This window comes from Pundamilia nyererei, unplaced genomic scaffold, assembly GCF_000239375.1.
Source record: "Pundamilia nyererei isolate P.nyererei 1_Seehausen unplaced genomic scaffold, PunNye1.0 scaffold00055, whole genome shotgun sequence".
Lineage (NCBI taxonomy): Eukaryota > Metazoa > Chordata > Actinopteri > Cichliformes > Cichlidae > Pundamilia > Pundamilia nyererei.
This window is the reverse complement of record NW_005187456.1, coordinates 2851082-2876893: the sequence shown is the minus strand read 5'-3', so window position 1 is coordinate 2876893 and position 25812 is coordinate 2851082. Positions and strand designations below refer to the sequence as shown.

The 25812-nt window shown below is 40.5% G+C and overlaps 2 protein-coding genes across 4 annotated transcripts in view; both read left to right on the top strand.

Annotated features, from left to right (window-relative positions):
- ildr2 (immunoglobulin-like domain containing receptor 2) overlaps positions 1 to 18683 on the top strand; it is a 21117-nt gene extending 2434 nt beyond the window's left edge. The window contains exons 2-9 of one of the 3 annotated variants that reach the window (XM_005733894.1): positions 2502 to 2831; positions 3655 to 3774; positions 9400 to 9456; positions 10377 to 10523; positions 10644 to 10808; positions 14582 to 14786; positions 15574 to 16240; positions 18149 to 18683. In XM_005733894.1, coding sequence (XP_005733951.1) covers positions 2502 to 2831; positions 3655 to 3774; positions 9400 to 9456; positions 10377 to 10523; positions 10644 to 10808; positions 14582 to 14786; positions 15574 to 16240; positions 18149 to 18184 — 1727 coding nt within the window. In that variant the 3' untranslated portion in view covers positions 18185 to 18683. The remainder of the gene's footprint in view (positions 1 to 2501; positions 2832 to 3654; positions 3775 to 9399; positions 9457 to 10376; positions 10524 to 10643; positions 10809 to 14581; positions 14787 to 15573; positions 16241 to 18148) is intronic. The other 2 variants (XM_005733895.1, XM_005733896.1) reach the window with 2 other exon arrangements.
- A 6149-nt stretch (positions 18684 to 24832) lies between these two features.
- The window catches only part of ildr1b (immunoglobulin-like domain containing receptor 1b), a 15566-nt gene continuing 14586 nt past the window's right edge, over positions 24833 to 25812 (top strand). Inside the window, exon 1 of the mRNA XM_005733893.1 lies at positions 24833 to 25097. Coding sequence (XP_005733950.1) covers positions 25049 to 25097 — 49 coding nt within the window. The 5' untranslated portion in view covers positions 24833 to 25048. The remainder of the gene's footprint in view (positions 25098 to 25812) is intronic.

Here is a 25812-nt window from a genome sequence, read left to right as displayed (position 1 = left end):
TGCTCTCCGTTGTTTTTTCCCTGCTAATTTTAGCATCACACGGCACAGCTTCTGTACCACGTGGTATAAGGCTCCGCCCTTGTCATTTGTTGAGCAGGAAGAGTGAGCGCTTGTTTTCATGCAGATTACGTCCCGGATCAAAATGCGGTACAATCGTGGTCGTCGTCTTTTTTTTTCTTTTTCTTTTTCTTTTTAAATCGTTGTCATTTGGAAATGAGATCGCACATAAGTATGAATCGAGATCGCGATTTTCTAACGATTAATCGTGCAGCCCTACTTCATGGTGTAGTCGTTTACACATTTACTCAATAATTGAAAGATCCCGTGACCCAAATCCCTCTGGGATTGTGTAAGGAAAGGCATCTGGTGTAAAAGAAATGTGCCAGATCAAATATGTGGCAACTCCTTATTAACAAGGCAGCAACTGAAAGTAACTACTTCTTATTCTTAATTGAATTTCTTTGAGTTTTGGATTGTTGGACATGTCAGAAAAAAAGAAAACACAGCAGCTTGACTTTATAACCCTTTTCCTGGGATTCACAGACAAAATCAATTACTCGGATAACACATCCTTTTCAAAGAATGTGGTGTAGATCCACACCCGAATGCAAGGAGCTCTTTCTTTCCTCCACCTCACCAATTTTTCTGGAATTAAGCCTGGTAGTTTTTGCGTAATCCCGCTGACATACAGACAGACAAATAAAAGCCCAGCAGTGATGACATTCCTCTACCTTGGGTCTCCCTTCTGGGGGAAGAATAGTTATTCGCAGTCCTAACTGTTGCCTGGAAATAGGGAAACTTGATGTTTTTTCAGAAGAATGCTGTAGAGGTGCTCATTTGAGATAAATGTCTAAGCACAGTGTGTATTCTCCTCTTACTGACCCTGGGAGATGCAGGCTGGAGGACTTGGTTTTGTTTTGATTTCCTGTCTTCTGGGACATGTTTAGAGTTGAGTTCCTGCCCCACCTAGAGCTAATATGACTACCAGAAAATCCCCATCAGACTGCTCCACCCCCCTCCTTCTATGATGACAACCCCCTGCCTCTCCCTAGATCTCCCCAGCCCCCCACGCACACTGGAATTTAACCTTCCTGACCCCAGCACCGAGCAATAGCGGACCCCCACGCACTTAATCTCACCTCCTGTCTTTCTTTTGGTTTTGATATGATGATAATGACAGTTTCTCTGAAGTACAGAGTCATCATCAGTCATCTGTACAGATAAAGATGAGATGCAGCTGCTGCTCTGCTCATAAAGTTGCCACTTTCATCATTTTACTGTTTTCAAACTTTTCTTATCTAGACTCACCTGCCAGTTTATCACCTTCCGCTCGTTATGCAGTCTTTTCCTTCACCTGAAGTTTGATGACAGAGAGCAAATTATTACAGAGTCGGCTTCAGAGCATGTGAAATGGACAGGCAGCTGACGTGCAGTGTCCACAAAACACACTTTATAAATTCGCAGTAAGATGCATTATATGTGTATTTAAAAGAGTGCTACAGGAGGCAATAAACTCATCCTCTGAAAACCTAGACAGGTTACACAGTTTAAGGATAGACAAGCTAATTCATTATTCATCATGATTCATCCATCCATCCATCTTTTTCAGCCAATTAAGGCTTACAAGAGGGTGGGACCCTATCCCAGCTCCAATGGGGCGAGGGGTGCGATTGCCAGTTTATCACAGGACTAGCAGAGACAGACCATTTGCACTCCCACTCACATCTTCTTCATGATCTAGTATCCATGATTACAAGCAAACTAGCTTCACGTGCTGATCGTTCCAAAGACACTTCCCAAAGTTTCACTTGCATAGACCCATGGACTCCAAAATCAGCACCCTTAGCTGTACTACTTACTGAGATTGCTGCCAAAGCAGAGACTGTTCAGAGAATAATTAACTTGAGTTTGAGCTACAATAACTGACTAGAAAGAAGTCAGTTGAGGTCACATTATCATTTAACACCAACAAAGCTGCAGCCTTCAAAATGACCAAGTAGTGGACAGTAAAGCTGTCTAATATAGCTCATTAAGATTTAAAGCTAAGTTTTGTTAAAGACTGTAGTTTAGCTGTAGTTAAAAAGTTAATAATAAAATCGCAACTAAGTAGTGGTGTAAAGCCTAATCAGATCTTTGACTTACTAACCAAGTAAAATTGATGCAAATCAGTTCTGACATTAAACATATTGGCTCCTCTCATTGTTGTTACATAATTTATTGATTAACAAATATGTTAAAGGTTTAATTTTGTTTAAATGGGACGGATTTTAATGCTTGTAGTGTGTTTTCAGATCTGGCGCTTATATTGGTTGGACTAAAAAATGAGTCTGTAAACTCTGTATTTCATTCTGCAGAATAGGTGGAACTGACTTGCTTAAGTTAGCATCGTGCATATTTACCATTTGCATGACTTAATAGTCAAACTGAACTGATATGTCCATTTTTAGTAGATTAACAAAAGCACCTGTGCTTTATTCTTTTTGCTTGTATGTGTCCATCAGTGTGCGTGTGTGACAGTGTGCATGTCTCAGTGCAGAAGGAAAAGCAGTATGCAATCCTCTTCCAGTCCGTGGTCCTCTCGTGTCAGTACCAGACGTCCTCCATCCAGCCCCCGGTGGTGCAGTGGTGGTACAAGTCCTACTGTCGAGACCACATGCAGGAGTCCTTCTCCCTTTCGGAGACCCTGGGCATCAAGACCTCAGCGCTGGGACCCAAGTCCCACCTGGAGTGCTCTGACAACACCCGCACAGTTCGGGTAGTGGCATCGTCCCAGGGAGCCTCCATGACGCTGGCTGAGCACTACAAAGGCAGAGACATCAGCATCATAAACAGTAATGTCGCCACTTTTATCCTCAGTGAAATAAGGTGAAAGACTCTGCAGCTGTTTGATCGTCACACATGAGTCAGAGCTGACGGGGTTTTTTATAAATAAATCTCTTCTGCTCCAGTCCTACAAGAATGGCGGTACCACACAGAGGCCCCCGCCCTCGCGCCCATTCATATGTGGGCTTCTTATCAGGACAAAACACGTCTGCCATTTAAATGTGTCAACAACGCCCTCCTGTTGTCACAAAATCCAATAACAATAAAGGCCAAAGGAAATACATGTAGACCGATAATGACTTTCTTTATGTTTGGCAGTATTTTTTTCATTACTGACATTAAAAACAAACAACTGACTTCGGGACTCTTAACAAATTTTCTTCACATCCAGATAGTTTGTGGTGTTTTGTTAAGAACATGACTTACACTTCCTCGCATTTCAACTGAACATGTTTTTGTCAAGACATGACATTCTCCCTCCCCTTTTTCAGTATTGAGTCCAAACGTGAATTACAGATTTTGGATCTTTAGATGAATTCAGACTTTTTGATTTATAATTCTAACAAAGAGACAAGCATAACCGGGAAAATACTCTCACTTCCCACTGAACAATCAATAGCATGTCATCGATCTTAAAAGAGTTCCAGTTCATAGTCCTCAAATTTTGGGCCACAGTCTTATTGGGTGGCGTCAGTGTTAAATGATTCCGCTTGAATTTTAAAAATGCAGCATTAAAAAGTTTGCTTTGTGAACACGTTGTGCCATTTGACATATTAATATTTGTAAATATGTAGAAATATAATCTTTGTCCTTGTTTTGTAATCTGTGCAGAAGCAGACCTGCGTATTGGGGAGCTGCAGTGGGGCGACAGCGGGGTGTATTTCTGCAAAGTTGTGATCGCTGATGATCTGGAGGGGAAGAACGAGGATCAGGTGGAATTACTGGTGCTCGGTAAGCATGCGAGAAAGTTAAGTTATATTTTTCTATTTGTTTGTTTGGGAGTTTTTTCCTGCGCGTTGTTGGTAAAGGTTTTAGAAGTGGTCTCTTAATTGTGCTGCATTCCCGAGTGCCCTTACTACGGTTTCCATGGAAACAGCTAAATGGTGTTTCCCTCTTTACATGCCCTCGATCCTCCGTAACGGACTCTATTCTTTAGCCGGTCGCACGCTTTAGAGAGCCGGTGTGGAGCCGTTACATCTCAGGTCAGTTACACAGTATGTCAGGAGGCTCAAAGACTGCAGGGGAGCTTCAGCTGAACAACAGCGAGCGTGTTTGTCTGTGTGGCGTTTGCTCATTGGGGAGTATCACTGGTTAATCATTATACACACCTCCCAAATCTTCACTAAACTGCCAACACTTCAGCACTAAGATCAGAGAGTCATGACTTACTGTAAATCTTGAAGTAGCATTTTCACTACGTAAGATTGTCTTTTTGTTTAACCCAGACTATAAGATGTTGAACTTGGTAATATGTATTTTCAGACCAAACAAGAGCTTGTTAACGGTCCCCCTCCAAGCATTGATGTATTCAATACAGTTAGATGAAAATATTCCCTTCATATCAGCAAAAGCTGAGCCTTTTGCCTCAATTAGCATGTACAGTGTGGGATATGTAAATTAATTCCTCCCCTTTCCTGCTGTCCCTCCCCTTCCTATCCCTTTACTTTTTTAAGCTTTACTTAGTAGTTCTCACACACAATGCCAAAATATCTGGAGGCTGCTGTTTTGGTGGAGCGTTCAAAGCCCTTTAAAAAATCCACAGTAGGTTGTGCTCATGGGACAACAGCTAAGTGCTAACTGCCAACACAAATCATTCAGATGAATTAGCGCTCACTTTTACTGCTTATAGTAACAGTAATGTTAACTTCACTCGTCCTGTCTCTCCGCTCCTTTGCTCTGCATGTGTCTGTTTCACCATCACACACAAGGAGCTAAAAGGCAAACACACAGAGTGAAACATAGAGCAGAGGATGGCAGTAGAAGTCGTGCACATGTAGACATGCACATGTAGATATGAGGATATTACCGAACAACTAATAATAGCATCCTTCTTTTGTTGGATAAACTTCCCAACTGTGACATCAGAGAGATTAGCCAACTCTTCCTGGTTGATAGGATTGGTTTCTTTGGTCTGTTTCCTATGAACCCTGACTGTGTGAATGAATATATCTGAAGCAACATTTCAGATACCTTGGAACTGGAATACAGGAAGTCGGGAGTGATGTCACTCCTGAGTTAGCAAGTTCCAGAAAAAGTCAGGGAAAACAGGATTGTTAGCTCAGGGTTGATGGGACTGCTCCGACTTTCTGAGGTGAGGAGGTGTTCCAGATTCAAATTCCGACTGGTAACTTTGGAATTCCAACTTCTGACTTATACAGGAACACAGCATACTGCTTTGATGTTGCTGTTGCGCTGCACTTCCAGGATCAAAAAGTCTACTTGGTTGTTTGTTTTGCTTGTGATATGAAATAAATACGACTAAAACACTTAAAAAAATAACTGATTGTGTGATCTGTTAGTTACTTTTCTCCCTTTATGTTAGGCCAGCCTGATGCTTATGAAGTCTGCTTATTCATGTAGCCTTCTTTAGTTTAGCACTAATCTGATTACAGTCTTCTCCCAGGAGAGAAGAAGGGGCTTAAACGTGTGAGAATAACAAGACTCATTTGGCTTTAGTGCTGATTCTTAGCTTGTGCATGTTGTAATTTTGAAGTTAGAATTAGAAAGTGTGTAAAACTTTTTCTGTGCCAAACTGGTTGTTTTTAAAAGTTTCTGGTACTTATATTCAACTTTCTTCACCAGCGTTACTACAAAACTGCTGCTTGGCTCTAACTCCATATTTAGGCTACAGTTCAAATATGAAAGCACATGATCAAAAAAACATTCTTTGCGTGTTCTTTTGCTCACCAGCACCTTGAACGCTGATAACATTTACTCAGTTCTCTTTCACACTCACTCCCCTTCCCTCCCTTTTGCCTTGCAAAATCTTCTCATGCACTCCTCCATTTCCAGTGTTGGGAAGGTTACTTTTAAAATGTATTCCATTACAGAATACAGAATACATGCCCCAAAATGTATTCTGTAACATATTCCGTTACGTTACTCAATGACAGTAACGTATTCTGAATACTTTGGATTACTTAATATATTATCATGCTTTTTACAACAACGTGAATGTACTATTGCTGTGTGATTTATTACTATTACTGAAGGTCCGCGACTCCGAACTGTAGTAAAGGGACCTCTGACTAATACGGCGGGGTCCCTGTCGGCTCGTAGCCGAAAAATAGCTTTACTTTGTTGTGTGGGTCAACTCTGCTTGCCAGAGACAGAGAGAGGCGTTGAAAGGCTGCTCCAACGGAACTTATTGTTTTCGGAGGAAAACACGAACACGGTGTACAGTCGAGTCTTAATAGCTTGGCTGAAGTGGTTATTATTACATTTACATGCTTCCAGCTCCCGTTTTTCCTCGATGACAACTCGTACCTTTCCACTCCCCTTTTTCTCCCTCCTCGCGCTCACAGACACATAACGTGTATGGCAGTCCATTCTCCCTGCAACACGGACTACACTGCCCATGATGCTACATTCTTGTAGCATTCTGCCTGTTAGCGTAGCACAACAACAACGAAAATGCGCTCTCTCACCCAAGAAACACACAGTGGCAGAGAGAGAGAGAGAGAGAGCGTCGCCCTGTAACCATGGCAACCGTAACGCTGCCGCCTGGAACAACAGAACGTAGCTGTCAAACAAAACCGAAACAGTGCTGACCCGCGACAATATGAAACAGGAAAGTACCGCAGTGTATTCCATTTATTTCAACAAAGTAACTGTATTCTGAATACCACCTTTTTAAACGGTAACTGTAACGGAATACAGTTACTCATATTTTGTATTTTAAATACGTAACGACGGTACATGTATTCCGTTACTCCCCAACACTGTCCATTTCTTACTCGTCGACCTCCCCTCCCTCTCGGAGCTGCACAGCTCCTCAGCTCTCTCAGGTTACGGATGGTATGCAGTCAAGTGAGGCAGGGCCAAGGTAGCAAGGCTGTTTTTTTCCCCACTCCTTAATAAGCGCTTACTCAGCACACTCTGCAGCCACAGTACCAGGGGTTGTTTAGTCTACCAGTGTTGCCATGTCAGACAGTAACCAGTCTTTACTGTAATCAGGGTTTTCAGACCTCATAATAAGCACATTAAAAACATCCGTAGCTGACTCCTGCACACCTGTTGCTGATCCCTTTCTGTATTCAGCAAGTAATTTCCTTGAATTTTTGTTCTGATTTTGACCTTTATGTCATACATATTGAGCACAACAGGCACATTGTTTCACAGCAGCGCGACTTGCATGACCTTGTTTTGACGACCTTGCGCGGTAAATTGTTGTCCTGGTGCCATCAGTGTCCCAGTTTCCAAACCTCCCTGTCTGTTGCCTCTCACGTCTCAGTTGCTTGCATGTGTTTGGGTGTCTGCATGCATGTAAAATGATTAACAGCATTCAGTTAACAGTGTGCAGTTTTAATGTTAATGCTGAGACACGTCGACTGTGCATGGCATCAAAGAAAAAGTTAATAGTTTTTTTAAGTTTTACTTTATTTTATTTAGCTTTTTTGTGTGTTTAGTTCCCTCTGTGTTTCCCTATCTGTTGTCTTGATGCATGCTCAATCATCCAGGTAAGTAAATCCCAAAAGGTTGATTCTGTTCATCTGGATGTAGCGTTTTCAATGGGAGAAACGTTTCCTCACTCATCCAAGTGACTTCTTCCGTCTCAGCTGACTTCAGGTTTCCCCAACCTTATAAACAGTACATTTGCACAATAACTGGGCCTTGTTTCAGTTATTGTGCAAATTTACTGTTATTGTGCAGATGAAGAGAATCAACCTTTTGGGATCCCTATCTGTTGCTCCCTCTGTCTCATCTTTCTGGTTAGTGCCTTTGCCCTCCTGTGCTCCCTTTCATCTGACATCTTGTTAGTGTTAGTTTTTGTGTTGCAGTGTAATTGTCTCTTGTTTTTTTTCCTGATTTCTTTGAAGGTTGGTTTTCTTTCATGTCAGGTTTTACTGGCTCCTTTGTGATTATCCTGATTGTCTTTACCCGTGTCTTGTTCCAATCAGCCCCCAGTGTATAAATAGTCCTGTCTTCCTTTGTCCTTTGTATTTGCTATAATCACCTTTTAGACTCTGTGTTGGTGTTTGGCAGTTTCTCTTAGCTTAGCCTCCTTGTGGCCCTTTCTATTTTGTGTTTCCTTTAGTCTCAGTTCAACTATACTTATTAATTTGCCAGCAGCTAATAAAGGCTTGCTTTTTGTTAGTCTACCTCTTGCTGTCTGGCACGTGGGTCATATAGTAGTTCAAGAGATCAGAGAGGGATCTCTGGGAACAATGAATGTTATGTTATTATTAGGGGTGCAACGATACACAAAATTCACGGTTCAGTTCGTTTCGATACTTTGGTGTCACGGTTCGATATTTTTTCGATACAAAAAAAATTTTCATGTCAAGTTATTAAAATTATAAATATTTCTTTTAACTCAAAAGTACAGTTTTTAAATTAAATATTGCTGAAACAACAAAATAACAAAAAAAATGTATCTGATGGAGAAATCACTCATATGTGGAAAAGAGAGTTTATTACAGATATATGGCTCTTTCCAAAATAAAAGCTCTTTTGTCGACAGCAATAAAAGTAGCGATTGCCCTCTCTATCTCTTTCATGTTCTAACGGCTGTCTAATTGAGTCGGGTAAAGTTTGCAGCATGCCTGCTTGTTGTTGTTTTTGTCTGCTTCCACTTGTCTTTACACTAGCGTGATGTCGGCATAAATGTGCAGCCATATTCGTTGTGTTCCCACCAATTTAATTGAGCATTGCGTGGCACATCCGACATACTGTTGTACTTTTGTCCACGATGCGCTTAAGTAGGGTCATTCTTCACATGAAAACCAAAATAGTTCCAAACTCCATATCTGAATGACGGTGGAGGAGGTTCAATTTCGGGTAGAGTTGAGGCAGTTGCCATGCTAACTTGAGTGAATGCGTATGGGTGGCGCTCAGTGGATCTGCGCTTGAATGCAGATCCACTGAGCCCTCAACACAGACGGCATCGTCAGAAGAAAAGTTGACCAAATAAATTTAAATTTTTGTATCGTTCAATACATATGCGTACCGAAAGCACTGTATCGAACGGTTCAATACAGATACATGTATTGTTGCACCCCTAGTTATTATCTATATAAAACATCCTGGTGGTACAAATGGGAAGTAAATGGACCTCCAGATCAAAAAGGGTCAAACTTTTGGGATGTGAACATATGAGCCACATGTCACGGGAGTCCATCTAATAGACATTTCAGTTTGTCACAGACAGCATGGTCAACAACAAACGTCTTCATTGATAAGTTTGATATTTTCTAGATGCAGACCCATTTTTTCATACTTAAACTTTCATTCCCCAAATAGTGCATGACCATTAATCATCTGCCTTCTGCCAAATTTGCTAATTTGCCTGACCTTTTGACTCCCGCTTCCCGCTTCCTCTGCCGGCCTTCACCTGTCCTCTCCCTCTCTCTGCAGGCAGGACAGGTGAGCAGCAAGATCTACTCCCTGAGTTTGATTTGGAGATTATGCCAGGTACGGTCCCTACGCTGCATGTCTGTCTCTCTGCCTGGCATTTTCCAGCTTTTCTATTGCCTCCTGATGTTTCTAATTCCAACTGACCAGATAAAACTCTTTGACTAACAAATGTACATTCACTTGTTAGAAATTTGACTGAATAAACATGACAGCCTTGTAGCTGGAGCTTCTATGCCCGATATGAACACAGTTAGTTAGTGAAGCTACATGAAGCCAAATTCACAGAGTTGTAGTTGTTATTGTTTACCTCCAGTTATGATTTCAAATTTCACAGGGGAAATGTGTTGTTAGTGAGTGGATTTTGACTCTTGGCACACCCTGAGGAAGTCTGTTGTTATGGTTTGGATGGTTCAAAGATGTGAGAACGGATAAAAGTAACTCTGATTTCCTTTGATATCCCCTAAAGTTTCCTGTTTGTAGGGGTCTGTTGTCCGGGTACATCAGTGGAGGAGAGCGCCAAACATCAGCTTTTTTTAATAGAAAAAACAGAGACTGGGTTTATTTTTTTGTCCAAAATCTTTGTCAGTTATAACATTTCAGCAATTCAAATGCTGAGATCTGAAATAAACAAAGACATTTCAAAAAAGACTGTGAACTTCGGAGAACAATTTTCAGCCCTTTGGCTGAATTTCTTCACTCAGCTTCATTTTTTTTCTTTAACGTAACGTTAGGGATATTGAGCTTTTGTCACAAACTGCACAAATCCTTTTGAGTTTGGCCCAGTCTGACTTATTTTAATGGTTGTGGCCATATTTCAGTTGCATCTAGTTACCACTAGATATGACTGTTATGTGAAAATCTTGGTTTTGCTGACCTCCACTGGTTGAACTTCTCACTTTGGTGTAGTGATGTTAAATCACTGTTCAGAGTGTTTAATCATTGACTGTTACCTTTTTTTTTGTATGTATGTAAATCAGAATGGGCGTTTGTGGGATCTGTAGTCCTGGGCAGCATCTTGCTCCTGCTGTTGTTGGGGATCTGCTGGTGCCAGTGCTGTCCTCACTCCTGCTGCTGCTACGTTCGCTGCTGCTGCTGCCCTGACACCTGCTGCTGCCCACGACACCGTGAGTAACACAAACAACCCAATGACTGTCCTGCATCCTCTTTAAAAAAATGAATGTCCTTTTTTTAATTGAATATCCCCGTTCTTTAACATCAACAATGAAAGTGTGTTGTTTATGCAGTGTATGAAGCGGGGAAGATGGCAAAGAGCAGACAGCCTGCTGCTCAGGTCCCTGTGTATCCCTATTACATTCCTGGTATACCTACTGTGGTCCCTGTGGCCTCTTCCTCTTACACGGACACAAAGATCAACTCGATCCCCTCAGTGGAGAATAACCTGTCTGGAGGTGAGTAGTAGAGGAAGAATTCAAATGGTTCCTGAAAGATGAGAATTATTTTGTAATTTTACAGGTAAAATTTCAAAATAAGTTATAGGCTGCCTGTATGCAATATATATTTAATATTTGCATATGGTAGTTACGTGTTGTTTATTGTGCTCATAGTTTATTGATGGATTTTAAAATTCTAATTTCACCTTTGTGATTTGTAATAAAATAATCAAAATTATTAAAACCCCAAAACCGATTAAATACTTTGTCAAATCTTACTGCTATTATTATTATTATTATTATTATTATTATTATTATTCAAAAAATAGATGAAAATGAACAACTTAACTGATTTCTTTGGAAATGACTTCTTTGCTGGTACTGTTGGAGGATGGGGTCAAAATGACTGCGATCAGGGGTTCTAGTGTTGAAAGTTCAATAACTGTTTTTAACGCTTTTGGAGAGGCAAAAACAATATTGACGAGCTCAGTATTCACTCTTCTTTATCACTGCTTTTGAGCTCTAAAACCTTCTCTGAGGACTATTTGAACAAGTGGTGTATGTTATTAACGTTATTTATAGTCTTACATAGAAACGTCAGTGACAGCTGCCTTTTTCTCTTCATCAAACACTGACACGACTAACCTTCATTTCATCCATCATCCTTGTCTCTACAGTGAAAAGTCTGAATGTCTGAATGTCTGAAGAAATGTTCTTCTCTTTTTCCTTTTTTTGAATTTAATCCGTTATTAACACATAAGGTTGTTTTGTCTCGTATACTTTGCACACTCAAGAGTGTTTGTGTGCGTCCTTGCATGGTTTTGTTTTTCTCAATCTATCTATAGGTGTGTGTGTGTGTGTGTGTGTTGACATTCACAGTGCGCAGTGGTTACCGGCTCAAAGCCAGTCCAGCCCAGGACTCAATAAAAGTTCTGTACTACATAGAGAAGGAGCTGGCTCAGTTTCCACGCAGCAAGATGGCAGCATTCAAATGTAAGCCTGCACAGATTAGGCTAGTTTCTTTAATCTGTGTGGCAGTGTGTGTGTTTATATGTATGTACGTGCTTTATGTGCATGGTTTGTGGGAATTAAATCTTACTAGTTGCCGTCTAATCCTTTCATATTTGAAAAAAACAACATCTGTCCCTTTTTTCTCATTCACAAATTGCAAGGTTAACTTGTGGAGTCATGCTTTTTCATGAGTTTGAAAACACACAGTCATGTGAAAATATGAAATGTGAAGCACATCTTCTTTTCTCAGCTTTGTCAAGTCAGAGTTGTATGTGTCTCTTTTTCTACCTTGCTAAATCACCATGGTAACGTATACTGAACATATAGTCTGGTTAGAACCAGGTTATGTTCAGAGTTTTGGCTTAAAATTGTCATTTTAACGGATTCTTTTATTTTGCTGCATGGTTCAAGTGGAATAAAGACTCTTCTGGGGAAATATGTAATTTGTTAAGCCGTACTTAACAGATGAGTTAAGTAGTCATTATTATGTGATAATGTCTCTGTCTGGAGTAAGTGACACACACAGGGATTGTTTTGTGTAGGAGTGAGTTTTATGATCTGTGAAACGCCCCTTTTTATGGGAGTGCACACAGAGGCGTTACAGAGAAATCCACCATCATGATACCTGTTATCTCCAACGTGGGATTTAGGTTTTGTCGACTCAGCTAAAGCCAAAAAAAAAAAAAAAGCCTGTCTGTGTAGAATTTCCTTTGTAATATTGCAACCAAGTGAAAAATCACCACCTCTCCACCAGAGTGCTTCACAGCTGCTATGAGGTGTTTGTGCTGATATATGCTGATTTGCTTTTCTCCAAACGTGACGCTTTAAAGCCAGACAACTCCGCTTTGGTTCCATCTGTCATAATGGCTGTATGAGGCAGGCAGGATTGAAAAGCCAAAATGCAGACTCTCAAGCACGACTGAGCTCAAAACTCAGCTGTATTGCTGGAAATACAAAGGACATGAAACCAAACTGGGAGAAACTAGAAACTAAACTGACAGCCAGAACACACAGCATTAAGGGAGATCACAACACTGGACAGAGGGGGACACAGACAATATATACACACAAGAGGGAATCAGGGCGAAGAGGAAACACCTGGGGAACACAGCTGGACCTAATCTAATTGATGAGACAGGGGACAAAACATGTTGCAGACAATACTGGAGACTATCAAAGTAAAACAGGAAGTACGAGAAACACACACTATGATGCAGACTGACTAGGTACAGGGAACAGAGGGTCACGAGCAGTTGTCCAAGCATTTCACTACATATCGTACTGTGTATGACTGTGTACGTGACAAATAAAATTTGAATTTGAATTTGAATTTGAATTTGAATTTGAGGGAGCGAGACACACGTTGAGCGAGGGAGACGTAAACACAAATGACACAAACAGACTCACACGCAAGACACAGCGATGAGACAAACACGCAAGATGAGTTTCAAAGATAAGAAACCAAAACCTGGAAATACAAGTAAACATAAACATAAATGAATAAAACTCAAGACTAAATCTGTATAAACTTGAACTTAAATCATCATTATAAAGGAAAGAATAAAAAAAGGCTGGGTAAAGTCCCAGTACCATGGCATCATGTGTACAAAGAACATTGTTCTAAAAGTCTAGAGGTTTATTTAGAAGCAATTTTCCAAACCTTTCCACAAGAATATTGCTTTTAGAGAGAAGATGCTTGTACCTGGCAGCCCGTCCAAGCATGTCATACTTGTTCAGTCTGTTTCTAATTCTACAGTCTGGACTTCCAACGTTTAACATGCTGACTGGGGCCTGTAGAGCGAGAGGGTCTGAGCAGTGTGAACTTAGGGTGAATTTGCTGGAAAGGCCACTTGGGAAGATTAAATTTGTAAATAATCTTTCTCACGGTGGAACGATGCACTGTTAATGACTACGGAGGCAGTAAGGGTGTACATATTTTTCTCACAAACTGCTCTGCTTTATGGGTTAGTTTTTTGCTAAATAAATAACAATACAGTGTAATATGTCACGTGTTGTTGTTCATCTGAGGTAATTTTAGAACCTGAGAAGGACCAAATTAGTTTTTTTTACATTGTCCTGAAATTTATAACCTTAATAATAATAATAATAATGGATTGGATTTATATAGCGCTTTTCGGGGCCCTCAAAGCGCTTTACAATACCACTATTCATTCACTCTCACATTCACACACTGGTGGAGGCAGCTACAGTTGTAGCCACAGCTGCCCTGGGGCAGACTGACAGAAGCGAGGCTGCCATATCGCGCCATCGGCCCCTCTGGCCATCACCAGTAGGCGGTAGGTGAAGTGTCTTGCCCAAGGACTCATTGACTGTCCAAGCCGGGGCTCGAACTGGCAACCTTCCGGTTACAAGACAAACTGCCAACTCTTGAGCCACGATCGCCCCATGATAATAAAAATCTAAAGGTGTAGATTATTTTTCACAATTGTACAAAATAGATCAGCTGAATCCCACATAGAGGCTGGAAATATGAGCACATGTATGGAGCATTAATGGCATCACTGTGGAATGTCTGGGATACACTGCAGTTCCTGTGTTCATAATAATAATAATAGTAATAACAAAGACAGATCGTGCATTTGTCATATTAATGTTAATTTGTTCCCTAATGATTCTTTTTTTAATTAGAAAAATAAAAAACATCGTCTGATCCTATTCTTCCTTGAATGCATTCATACCTTTATACCACCCGCTGTTCATTCAAAATGACTTTATTAGTATAAACAGCAAATATCATGTTAGTGATGTGTCTGTCCCAGCAGCCAGGAGCATATCAGAGCTCAGCTCGCTTCATGATGGAGGGACTACAGACTTCAGAAACACCTTTCAGGCGGTCCAGATGAAAGCACTTCCACCTATCGCAGACCTCGATGACCTGTCGGTGCGGAGAGCAGCTCCACCTACACAAAGCCGAAGACTCAGACAAGACAGAATTAACCACTCAGATGATGAACTGGACCGCAGGTAAGGTGGAGAGATGCTTCCCTCTGAAGAGTTTCTATCAGGTTGTTGTGTTTACTGTTTAATGCCAGAAAACATTTGACAGTAGATGTGTCATGGTGACGTCTTTATGTTGCTTGAAACAAAGTGAATCCAAAGATATTCATAGGCAAAACACAATAACACCATAAAAAATGGCTGAAATACTTTTTTGTCAACCACAAATTATTACTAAGGAATGTAATTTTGCCAGTAGAAACAATAAATTATAATTGATCCACTGTTCAATGTACTTCACTGCATCACCTGCAGCAAACGTGGCTGCACGTTTTTTCCCCCTTTGTAAGTAAAAGCAGTCCAAATGTAAACCTCCTGAAAGTGACATATTACTCTACGACTATTTTCTCTCACCAAAACTATTCATGAATAGAACGTTAATACAGGTAATTACCATTTTAAAAAATTGCTGAAAGAGCTGTTAAAAAGCAAAATTAAACCAGGATGTAAACATTGTCTGCAGTAATGGCTTTTAGTGTAGTGGTTTACACTTTTGCCCAACAAATGAAAGATCCCTGGTTTGATCCTGGGAGGAGACACAAATTCCTCTGTCAAACGTGCAGAGCATCCCGCTGTAGTGACCCATTGAGAATAAGGGATCAGCTAAAAGTAGCTAACATGGGAGTCTACAAGGGTTTTCTAAATTGGCTTCATTTGTCAGCCCTGGAGGTTGCTGCTTGGTGAGATAAATGTTTTCTCCAGTTTTGTTTGTTCTGTTATTAACATGTATAGCGTGGGCTGCTTCTCGCTGTAGGTGGAACTGCCGATCGGAGAACCTGCAGAGAAAGACGTTGGGCAGAAGAGGGCGCACGGGCTCTCTGGATGAGCTGGAGGAATTCGCTCGGTCTTATAGCGCACATGGACGTCGGGGTGCGCCATCAGACCGGCCTTATGAGCGGGATTACAGCCCTCCCAGGCGCTCCTATAGAAATGAACATGATGGCTGGGGGCGCCGCAGTCCGTCACCAGTACTGCAAAAGAGAAGGGACACGTGGGACAGTGATCGCCCGTCTCGACTGCCCCAAAGCAGAGCCTATGATGACACCTTGCTCAACAGAATGCTTGAGAGTAAAACGAGGGGCCGGGGAAGGGACAGAGGTGCTGGGAGGATGGACGAGGACAGTGACACTCCTTCTAAAGGCAGCTCCAGAGGAAAGGGCAGCGATAGTTATTACAGCCGGTCACCTAGCAACCGCCCAGAAGATGAGGACTCTTTGCCTCCGTACTCTGAGCTCGAGGCTGAGAGATACCGCAGGGCTGACCAAACTACAGAGCGGTACCGCACAGCAGAACCTCCCAGATCAGAGAGGTACAGGACCACAGAGGCAGCCATGAAGCCCTTCTCTTACACCCGCCCCAACCAGGGAATGTCCCACACACTGCAAGGGGGCAGAGAGGAGAGAGAAAGGAGCAGAAATCTGGTGAGTTACTTATAGCAGGAACAAGGACTTCCTCTTCTGTTCTTCAGGAAAAAGAGCCTTGAAATCCTGTAAACTGTTGCAGGACAAATCTGGTGATATCCTATTTTCGTCTTACTGTCAGCAAATACTGTAAAAAGCATAAAACCAGCAATGTGTCAGTCTAGAAACAACTGTCTGTGTAATCAAGTCATGAATTATTCCTTTCTGTCAATTAATGTCCTCAAAAGGTTTATGTAGTTTAAAAACTATCGTTCATCCTGACTTAATCCCACATTCATCATCATGATGCTATGAAAAAAAATAGTAAGTAAAAATGTTTCCAGGTGAACTTTATATATCGATATAATTGGAGTCGAGTTGGGACCTATTGTTTGTTTCCAGGTTATTCCGAACTGAAACGGATTCATGGACAAACCCCCAATTAATTAGCAGTAGCTTTGTAGTAGCCCACAGCTCTGCAATCAGGTCAGTGTTTTATTGTTTTTCAGATCACTCTTATTATTTTATAGTCCACACACATAGTGTTATATGTTCAGTACTAAAGCAGCAGAGTTAGCACACTTTCTTTCATAGTAAGTGGAGCAGTTATGAAACAGACAACCAAGTATATCCCTCAAGACTTGGTGGAGACCAAAACTGAGCTAAAAGGGAGCAACTCACTTGCTTTTATCACATGGTTGGAAACAACTGTCCGGTTGACCTATTATGTAACTTCAAGGCTGACTGCTGTATAAATAAGCATTCAGCTGTTTATCTCTTATATAAATTTAAAAACAATATTCCACTATACACTTCTGAAGCACCCATCAAAAGATGTGCAAAGTGGCCATAAAAAGATGGACATGGTCAACAACAATACACAGTCAGGTAGACTAGCATTTACATAATGCTCTTCAAGTGTGCCAAGAAAACTTTCCCCACACCACTACACCATCACCATGTCCTGAACTGTTGATATAAACCAGGATAGATCTGTCTTTTTATGTTTACAACAAATTCCATCTCTGCCATCTGAATGTCGTATCAGAAATGAAGATTCATCATTCAAGACAATGTTTTCTCCGTCCAATTTTAGTGAGCACGTGTGAGTTGTAGCCTCAGTTTCCTGTTCTTAGCTGACAAGAGTGGCTGTTGCAGTTGATCTGCTTCAAGGTTCAACGTGTAGCGTTTTCAGAAAGGCTCTTCTGCATACCTTGGTTGTAACCAAACATTATATGAGTTACTGTTACCTTCCTATTAGGTTAAAGCAAGAAACACTATCACGCAATGTTTAAAGTCATTTAAATCAGTGAGTTGCTTCCCTGTGATTATATATTTGTGTTAACAAGCTTTTGAGCTGGTTTATAAAACAAAATAGCCGATAAATGTTATAAGCTATGCTTTCCCAAAATCTGCTAAAGCTGGTTTCAACGTTTACAGAAGCACTGTGTGCGTAAACTAACACTGCTGGTTTGAGCTTTACATGAGATTTGTTGACAGTAAGAAATATAGAGAAAAAAACATCTGCCTTGTCCTTTAATATCTTTTATATATCTTTAATAATGTCTCTCAGTGTTATGTACATAATATGTATTGTGGATTTTAGATTTGTGGTGTCAACACTAAATCATTTTGTGTTGTTTCTACACGACTTTATGTAGCAGTGGCTTTTCTAACCTAATTTTTGATAATGAATGAAAGCGCATTATTCCTCTATAACACAGCCTAGCATGCAACCATTACACACAGGCTTTCTGGCTTTCTAAATATCCCAAAGTCTTTCTTCCTCTATGAGCAAGGTGGCAACCACTGCAGTATTGCATGATTTCTGTGCATGGTTACAAAGCTCTGTCCCCAGGCTGTGCTAACCCTGCATGAGCATGAAAGTGAAGTTCCTAATATGTTGCTCTTGGTATGTTTCCCTAACAGAGCACTGCACTGAGCAGGGACTCACTCATAGTGTGACAGGGTCTCCAGCCTGGACCCAGCACAGCGCTGCCAGCCTGTGCATTAAAACTGTCCTGCAGCTGCGCAGGAGATGCTAACTGTTACAGCTCCAACCACAGCAAGTCAGGCTCATCTCACTGAAATAACATCACTGAAAAACGTCAGTAATGAATCCTGAGGAAAAAGTGGATTTAATATTTGTGTTTTTGTACATGCATATCATATTTTATTTGTTTTTTTGTTTTTTAATTTGTCTTACTTTGTATTTCAATGATGTAACTGGACTCACACTGGTGCCAAGGACAGATTTTGTATTTTATTTTTTTGTTATTCAAAAATTTTAGAACAGCAACCAAGCAGCCTTCAGCCTCCATACTTCTCTACTACTCTGCAGCTCAGGTTCACTTTGTATTTTTGCCTTTGCCTGTTGTTACCTGTGTTCCTGGAAATACTGCGCCTTGAATTTGTACTACAGATTGCAATTGCACTGCTTAATAACTTTTTAAATAAAGAAAACTTTGCTATAGTCTCCTCTTTCTTTTGGTTAGTCAGTTTAGTCTTTGCTCTGTAAAATATCGGAGAATACTGAAAAAAACACTCCCAACCCAAAATGGCGAAGTCTTCAGAAACACAACAGGTATGTCTGATCATTTTAAAGGGAAACTGCTGTTTGTAATACTGACATCAGATTTTTGGCGCATCCTGTTGAACTTTGACTCATTTAAACCGGTCAAAGGATTGGAGTTGGAGTTGGGGTTGGTTTATTTACATAATGAATAACTTGTCTTTATATATTGCTAGGAAAAATGGGAAACAGGAGCAGTGATTTAATGAAATGTGCAAACATAAATGACAAAACAGAGTATGTACAATTCTTATAATCGCCAAAGTCAACAACGTTTTTCTTCACCACAGCCTGAACTCTCTTAGACAAACTTTCTTTTCATTTCTTTAAGCAGTCGTCAGCAATCGTTCTCCAGGCTTCTCGAAGGACATCTAAAGCTTCTTCTTCTTTGGCTGTCTTTTATTCTGTTCTCTGTCAAGGTGATCCCACACTGCTTCAGTAATGTTGAGGTTCGATTTCTGAGGATGCCAATCCATGACTGATAGTGTTTTTCTATTGAGGTATGCTTTTACTGCATTTGCGGCGTGTTTGAGATCATTGTCATGCTGAAAAATTAAGCCAGATGTTCTCCAGATGGTTCTGTACAGCGAGACAGACTCAAACAGATGGTTGATTTCTATCATTTTTGTCAAGATCCACAGCACTGGCACCCGCTTCAGATGTTATCAGTCCAGCCCAAACGATGACAGAGTTTCAATCTGTATTTTACAGCTGGCTGTAAAAACTCACTATTGCACCTCTCTCCTGACCTATCAGTTGATTTGAACCAGCATTGTTTGATTTATCACTTCATAAGACCTGTTGCCACTGATTTTCAGTCCAGTTGTTGCCCAGCCCATTTCCCTTCCTTTAAGGTGGCTTCTAGACGGCCACCCTTTGACTGGGACTGTTTCTGTTGAGGCTTCAATAAAAAGTAGACTCGAGGTCCAGATTTGCAAATCAGTTCCCATGTCAGGTCTTTCCTATTTCTTAAGGGTATGACTTTCAGATGCTGTTTATCTCTTTTATATACTTTTCAGGTCTGGTAATTATTTGTCTGTTTGACATTTTTCATAGATTTAACTAAAGAAATTGAAAGAAATTATATGTTTTGCTTAGTTTTCTGTTATGTTTAGACAAAATTGGCTTATTCTTGATTCCAGTCACTTTTTTATTCTTAAAAATTACTAGAATGCGCCTTGAAGGAGGGTGGCTCCAGACTTTTTTACAGTACTAGTTACTCTAAAAAGTAGATGAGATTATACCAATTCACCAACAAAACAGAAAGTACTCCAGCCTGACAGAAAATTGCATTCAACACTAATGTATCATCACTCAGCATGTGTATATCTGATCCCTAAATTATTCATTCATTGTTAACCTTCGCGGCACGGTGGTTAGCACTGTTGCCGCACAGCAAGAAGGTCCTGAGTTCAATTCCAACATCAGGCCGGGGTCTTTCTGTGTGGAGTTTGCATGTTCTCCCCGTGTTTGCGTGGGTTCTCTCCGGGTACTCTGGCTTTCTCCCACCGTCCAAAGACATGCAGCTTGTGGGGCTAGGTTAATTGGATAATCCAAATTGTCACTAGGTGTGAATGTGCGAATGAATGTGAGTGCAAATGGTTGTTTGGCCCTGCAACAGACTGGCGACCTGTCCAGGGTGTACCCTGCCTCTCGCCCTATGACAGCTGGGATAGGCTCCAGCGCCCCCCGCGACCCTGAAAAGGATAAGCGAATGGATGGATGTTAACCTTCGCATATAAAAATTAAGTTGATATGTTTTCTTACACATATATTTTCACTCACGTCACAGTTTTCTGATTTTAATTGATATTTGCATTTTATTGCTCTTTCAGGCATATTTATGTGGTTTTAAACCTGCAGTCAATGAATCTAAAGCATTTAATCAGGCATGTGTCTGGCATGTGCAGCCAGTGTTCAATAAATTCAGATTTAATACATGTAAAGTGGTGCTACACGAGAGCCTGGAAACTGATTTGTTTTGAATGAGCTGTTTTCCATAGTGCTGAAAGAATTTTTTCACTTTCACTTGAGAATCACACTTCACCTCCAGACAGACAGACAGATAAAGTCATTATTTGTATTATAATAATAATACATTGTATCACTGGATCATCATTATAAGAAGATAAAAAGTACAAAGTAGCACAACGTAGAAATACCCTCTTATATTAAGTATTGTATTTGAGTAAATGCACTTTATATCATCATGTAAGCAGTGTCACTTATTATAATGTAAATTTCTATTGTCACCACAGAATTTGATCTTTGAGTGCTCATTGAGTCTGATAATGCATGTGTACCTTGGATGAAGCCTGTGTTTTTCTTATCAGAGCTTATTAAATATACAGAGCTGAGTAAACACTGACAACATTCAGTATAAAAATACACACAGTGGTGCTCATATGAGGCATGTGTGGGACTAATATAAACAGTTTCAGGGTTTGTGTGTCTTTCTGCTCCTTTTCCTTTGTGTAAAGTTATTTTGTGTTGTGTAGAATGATTTTGCTTGTTTGTGGATATGTTTTGTCTCTATTTTTTGTCATTCTCACTGTGAGTATTTCTTTACGTTAGAACAAAATGAAAGAAAAAAAAGTGCAGACAAAACCATAACTGGATAACATTTGGTAATGTAATATAACACGGGCCGCAAATAACAGTGTAAATGTTTTGTATACACTGGAGACTCACAAAGACAAAGGTACTTCATGTCCTCAGCAGGTACTGATAAAGAAGGAATTGAAAAATTAGCATGTAGTGAGCTTCAGAGTGAAGCCAGGAACATTTTTAAAGCTCTTTATTCATGAAGCTTTGTTTTTCACTGAATTTCAAGCACACTTGAATGAGCTGAGCTCAGCACTTGAGTCCACCTCAGGCACGCTTGTCTTCTGTTTTTACCATGAAGTCTGCAGTGGTGTACATCCTCAAAAGGAAAAGTAAACATCATTCAAAGAGCTCAAATGCTTCTACAACATGGCTCATCTGTGAACTTTACACTCTGGCTGCATGCCATAAACGATAAATGGAATGGAACCGACCTGCTTCTCCCTCACTCACTTTACACAGTATCCAAGCTCCCTTTTATACAGTGAGGGAAAACAGACTTAAAACTCCCATCATGGATCTTAACTTTAACATAAAGAATGCCTCCATCTATGGTGTAAATAGTATAATGTAATACAGTAAAGTATTGTATTGTATAAGGATATCATGAAGCAATCTGGCCATTCTCCTCTGACCTCTGACATCAACAGGGTATTTTCTCATCGAGAACTGCTGTTCACCGGATATTTTATATCTCTGATAAACCTTAGAGATTGTGCAGGAAAATCCCAGTAGATCAACAGTTTCTGAAATACGTCCCGCACTCTGATACTTAGTTTGAACTTCGGCAGGTTGTCTTGACCTACATACCTAAATGCACTGAGCGGCTGATATTTGCAACAGGTATAACTAAAAAAGTGGACAGGAAGTATATAACCACCATAATATGTAAACTGGGCCAATAGTTATAGCAAGTCACATATCCTAGTATTTTTTTTCTTTTCTCCTTTTCCTCTCTCTTACATTCATTTCTTAGGTGCTGGGTGATTTAGATATTATCACCATCATATATTCTCAATTATCCCCCACTCCAATTATTAGTAATATCAGAGGATAATCCACAGCTCAGTCAATAATGAATCAGTGATCATTACTGCATTTGTAAACTTCTTTTTATGATGCTTTATATATTATATTATATGAAGTAGCATCCTAATGATTAGGATGATCAGCTGAGGTGAGTATAATTCAATTCAATTCAATTCAGTTTTATTTATACAGCACCAAATCACAACAACAGTCGCCTCAAGGTGCTTTATATTGTAAGGTATACCCTACAATAATACGTACAGAGAAACACCCAAAAATCATATGACTTCCCATGAGCAAGCATTTTGGCGACAGTGGGAAGGAAAAACTCCCTTTTAACAGGAAGAAACCTCTGGCAGAACCAGGCTCAGGGAGGGGTGGGGCCATCTGCTGCGACCGGTTGGGGTTAGAGAAGGAAGGCGGGATAAAGGACATGCTGTGGAAGAGAGGCAGAGATTAATAAGTATGATTCGATGCAGAGATTGCAAACTGGAAGCCGGTTCCACAGAAGAGGGGCCTGAAAACTGAAGGCTCTCCCTTCCATTCTACTTTTAAATACTCCAGGAACAACAAGTAAGCCTGCAGTGCAAGAGTGAAGTGCTCTAATGGGGTCATATGGTACTATAAGGTCATTAAGATAGGATGGGGCCTGTGTGTGAGGAGCAGGATTTTGAATTCAATTCTGGATTTAACAGGAAGCCAATGAAGGGAAGCCAATATAGGAGAAATCTGCTCTCTCTTTCTAGTCCCTGTCAGTAACTCTTGCTGCAGCATTTTGGATAAACTGAAGGCTTTTCGGAGAGATTTTAGGACATTGTGATAATAATGAATTACAGTAGTGCAGCCTAGAAGTAATAAATGCATGAACTAGTTTTTCAGCATCACTCTCAGACAGGATATTTCTCATTTTAGAGATGTTGCGCAAATGGAAAAAAGCAGTCCTACATATTTGTTTAATATGTGCATTGAAGGACATGTCCTGGTCAAAAATGACTCCAAGGTCACTCACAGTGTTACTGGATGCCAAGGTAATGTCATCCAAAGTAAGAATCAGGTTAGATACCATGTTTCTAAGATTTTTAGGGCCGAGTACAATAACCTTAGCTTTATCTGAATTAAGGAGCAAAAAGTTAGCGGCCATCCAGCTCTTTATGTCTTTAAGACATTCCTAGCAGTGAAAATGTATGCTATGCCTTCTGACGATACTGCCTAAGGGAAGCATGTATAATGTAAGTAGAATTGGTCCTAGCACTGAACCCTGTGGAACTCCATAATTAACCTCAGTGTGTGAAGAGGAGTCTGTTAGATAGATATAATACAAACAACTGCAGAGCAGTACCTGTATTACTTACAGCGTGCTCTAATCGTTCTAATAGTATATTATGGTCAACAGTATCGAAAGCTGCACTGAGGTCTAGCAGGACAGAGATGAGTCCACTGTCAGAGGCCATAAGAAGATCATTTGTGACCTTCACTAAAGCTGTTTCTGTGCTGTGATGGGCTCTGAAACCTGACTGAAACTCTTCAAATAAGCCATTCCTCTGCAGATGATCTATGAGATCTTTGACAGCTACTCTTTCATGAATTTATGATATGAAAGGAATGAAGATTGACCACTGGGTCAAGACATGGCCTTTTAAGCAACGGTTTAACTACAGCCAGCTTGAAGGCCCTTGGTATGTAGCTGATTATTAGAGATAGCTTGAAGCATTGAAGCATTAATTAATGGCAGGACTTCTTTGAGCAGTCTTGTAGGAATGGTGTCTAAAAGACATGTTGATAGTTTGGAGGAAGTAATTACTGAAATTAACTCAGAAAGATCATTTGGAGAAAAAGACTAAATGAATGTCAGTGGTGCTGACAGTAGCTGCAGATAATACATCTGTGAGATGATTATGAGTAATTTTTTCTCTAATGGTTAAAATTTTATTTGTGAAGAAGTTAATGAAGTCATTACTAGTTAACATTAAAGAGTTGGCTCAACAGTGCTCTGACTTTTTGTCAGCCTGGCTACAGTGCTGAAGAGAAACCTAGGGTTGTTCTTATTTTCTTCAATTAATGATGAATAGTAAGATGTTCTAGCTTTACGGAGTTCTTTCTTATAAAGCAGCAAACTGATTCTCTAGGCTAAAGGATGATCTTCTATATTTGCTCTAAATTTGCCCATTTCCTCTCCAGCTCTTCCTCTCCAGTTGTCTATGAGTTATCTGCTTAAGCTATGTGGCTTTATTTTTCACATGAGCAACAGTATCCAGTGTCATACAACGTATATTAAGCTTATCTCGGTATCGTCCTATTTCTTTCTTTCTCTTTCCTTGTTGCGGCACCTGCCAAAGGGGGCGGGGCCACTGATGTCACCTGGAGCAGTGTGGAGGAACGGGCCAGCGGGGAGGGGGATGATTCGCCTCTTTACTGGAAGGTTGTCGGTTGTTACGTTGTAACTACTCGCCTCTCATCGCAAACAAGCCGCACAGCCGAGCGGGCTGACGTTGTAGCTTAACTGAAGTCTCGTTAGTATGTGCAGCGGCGCGTGCGAGGCGGTTTCCTACAAACATTCCAGATTTTTGTGGATTTTCAGTCGGTAAAAGAAGTCGAGCTTCCGCGGGAGGATACAGAGCAGCAAGATGCGAAATATGATCCTGATGGCGCTTCTGCTGGTTCGCCTGCCAACAGGTGAGGCTTTAAAGGTTTCTCCAGCAAACGCACTTTCTTCCTCATACATGTCGCTCTAAATGGAGATGTGTGTCGACTAAAGCAAAAAAGTCGAAACTAGCAGTAATTTTTAAAAGTTAATTATTGGCAGGTGTAAACAGGACAAGGCCGACCTGTGGTCACGTGACCGCTCCACTACTTTTCCGTGGGGGTTTGTTTAAGTTGCTGTAAACAAAAGAGGGCCAAAGCGACGTTTATGTTAACCCCTCTCTTTTGAGTTTTTATTGACTTTTAAAGGAAAGGAACTTTCAGCTAACAGTTTATTAATAATAATAATTTACTAACAGCGGTCTGTCATCTATAATTGAGGACTTATTTGGATTAATGAGTCAAAATAACAGATACAGACCATTTTAAACTTTTAAAATCCGATTATTCTAACCTTAAACCACTGGTTCGCCTTTTTCTGTAGTGCCAAGATGTTCATATGGGCTAATAGACTGTGTTCAACAGGATCTATGAAGGGATTTTATTAATAAAATTTAAAAATTACCTGTTTGGCAAGAGTGCTTATGGCTGAAATTATATACCACACAGGGACCTGGAAAAACTTATCCATGCTTTTGTGACCTCCAGGTTAGATTATTGTAATTCTCTGTGGTCTCCAAGCCTTCTCTCTTCGAAGGCTGTAACTCGTTCAGAATGCTGCGGCTCGCCTTCTTACTGGCACTAGAAA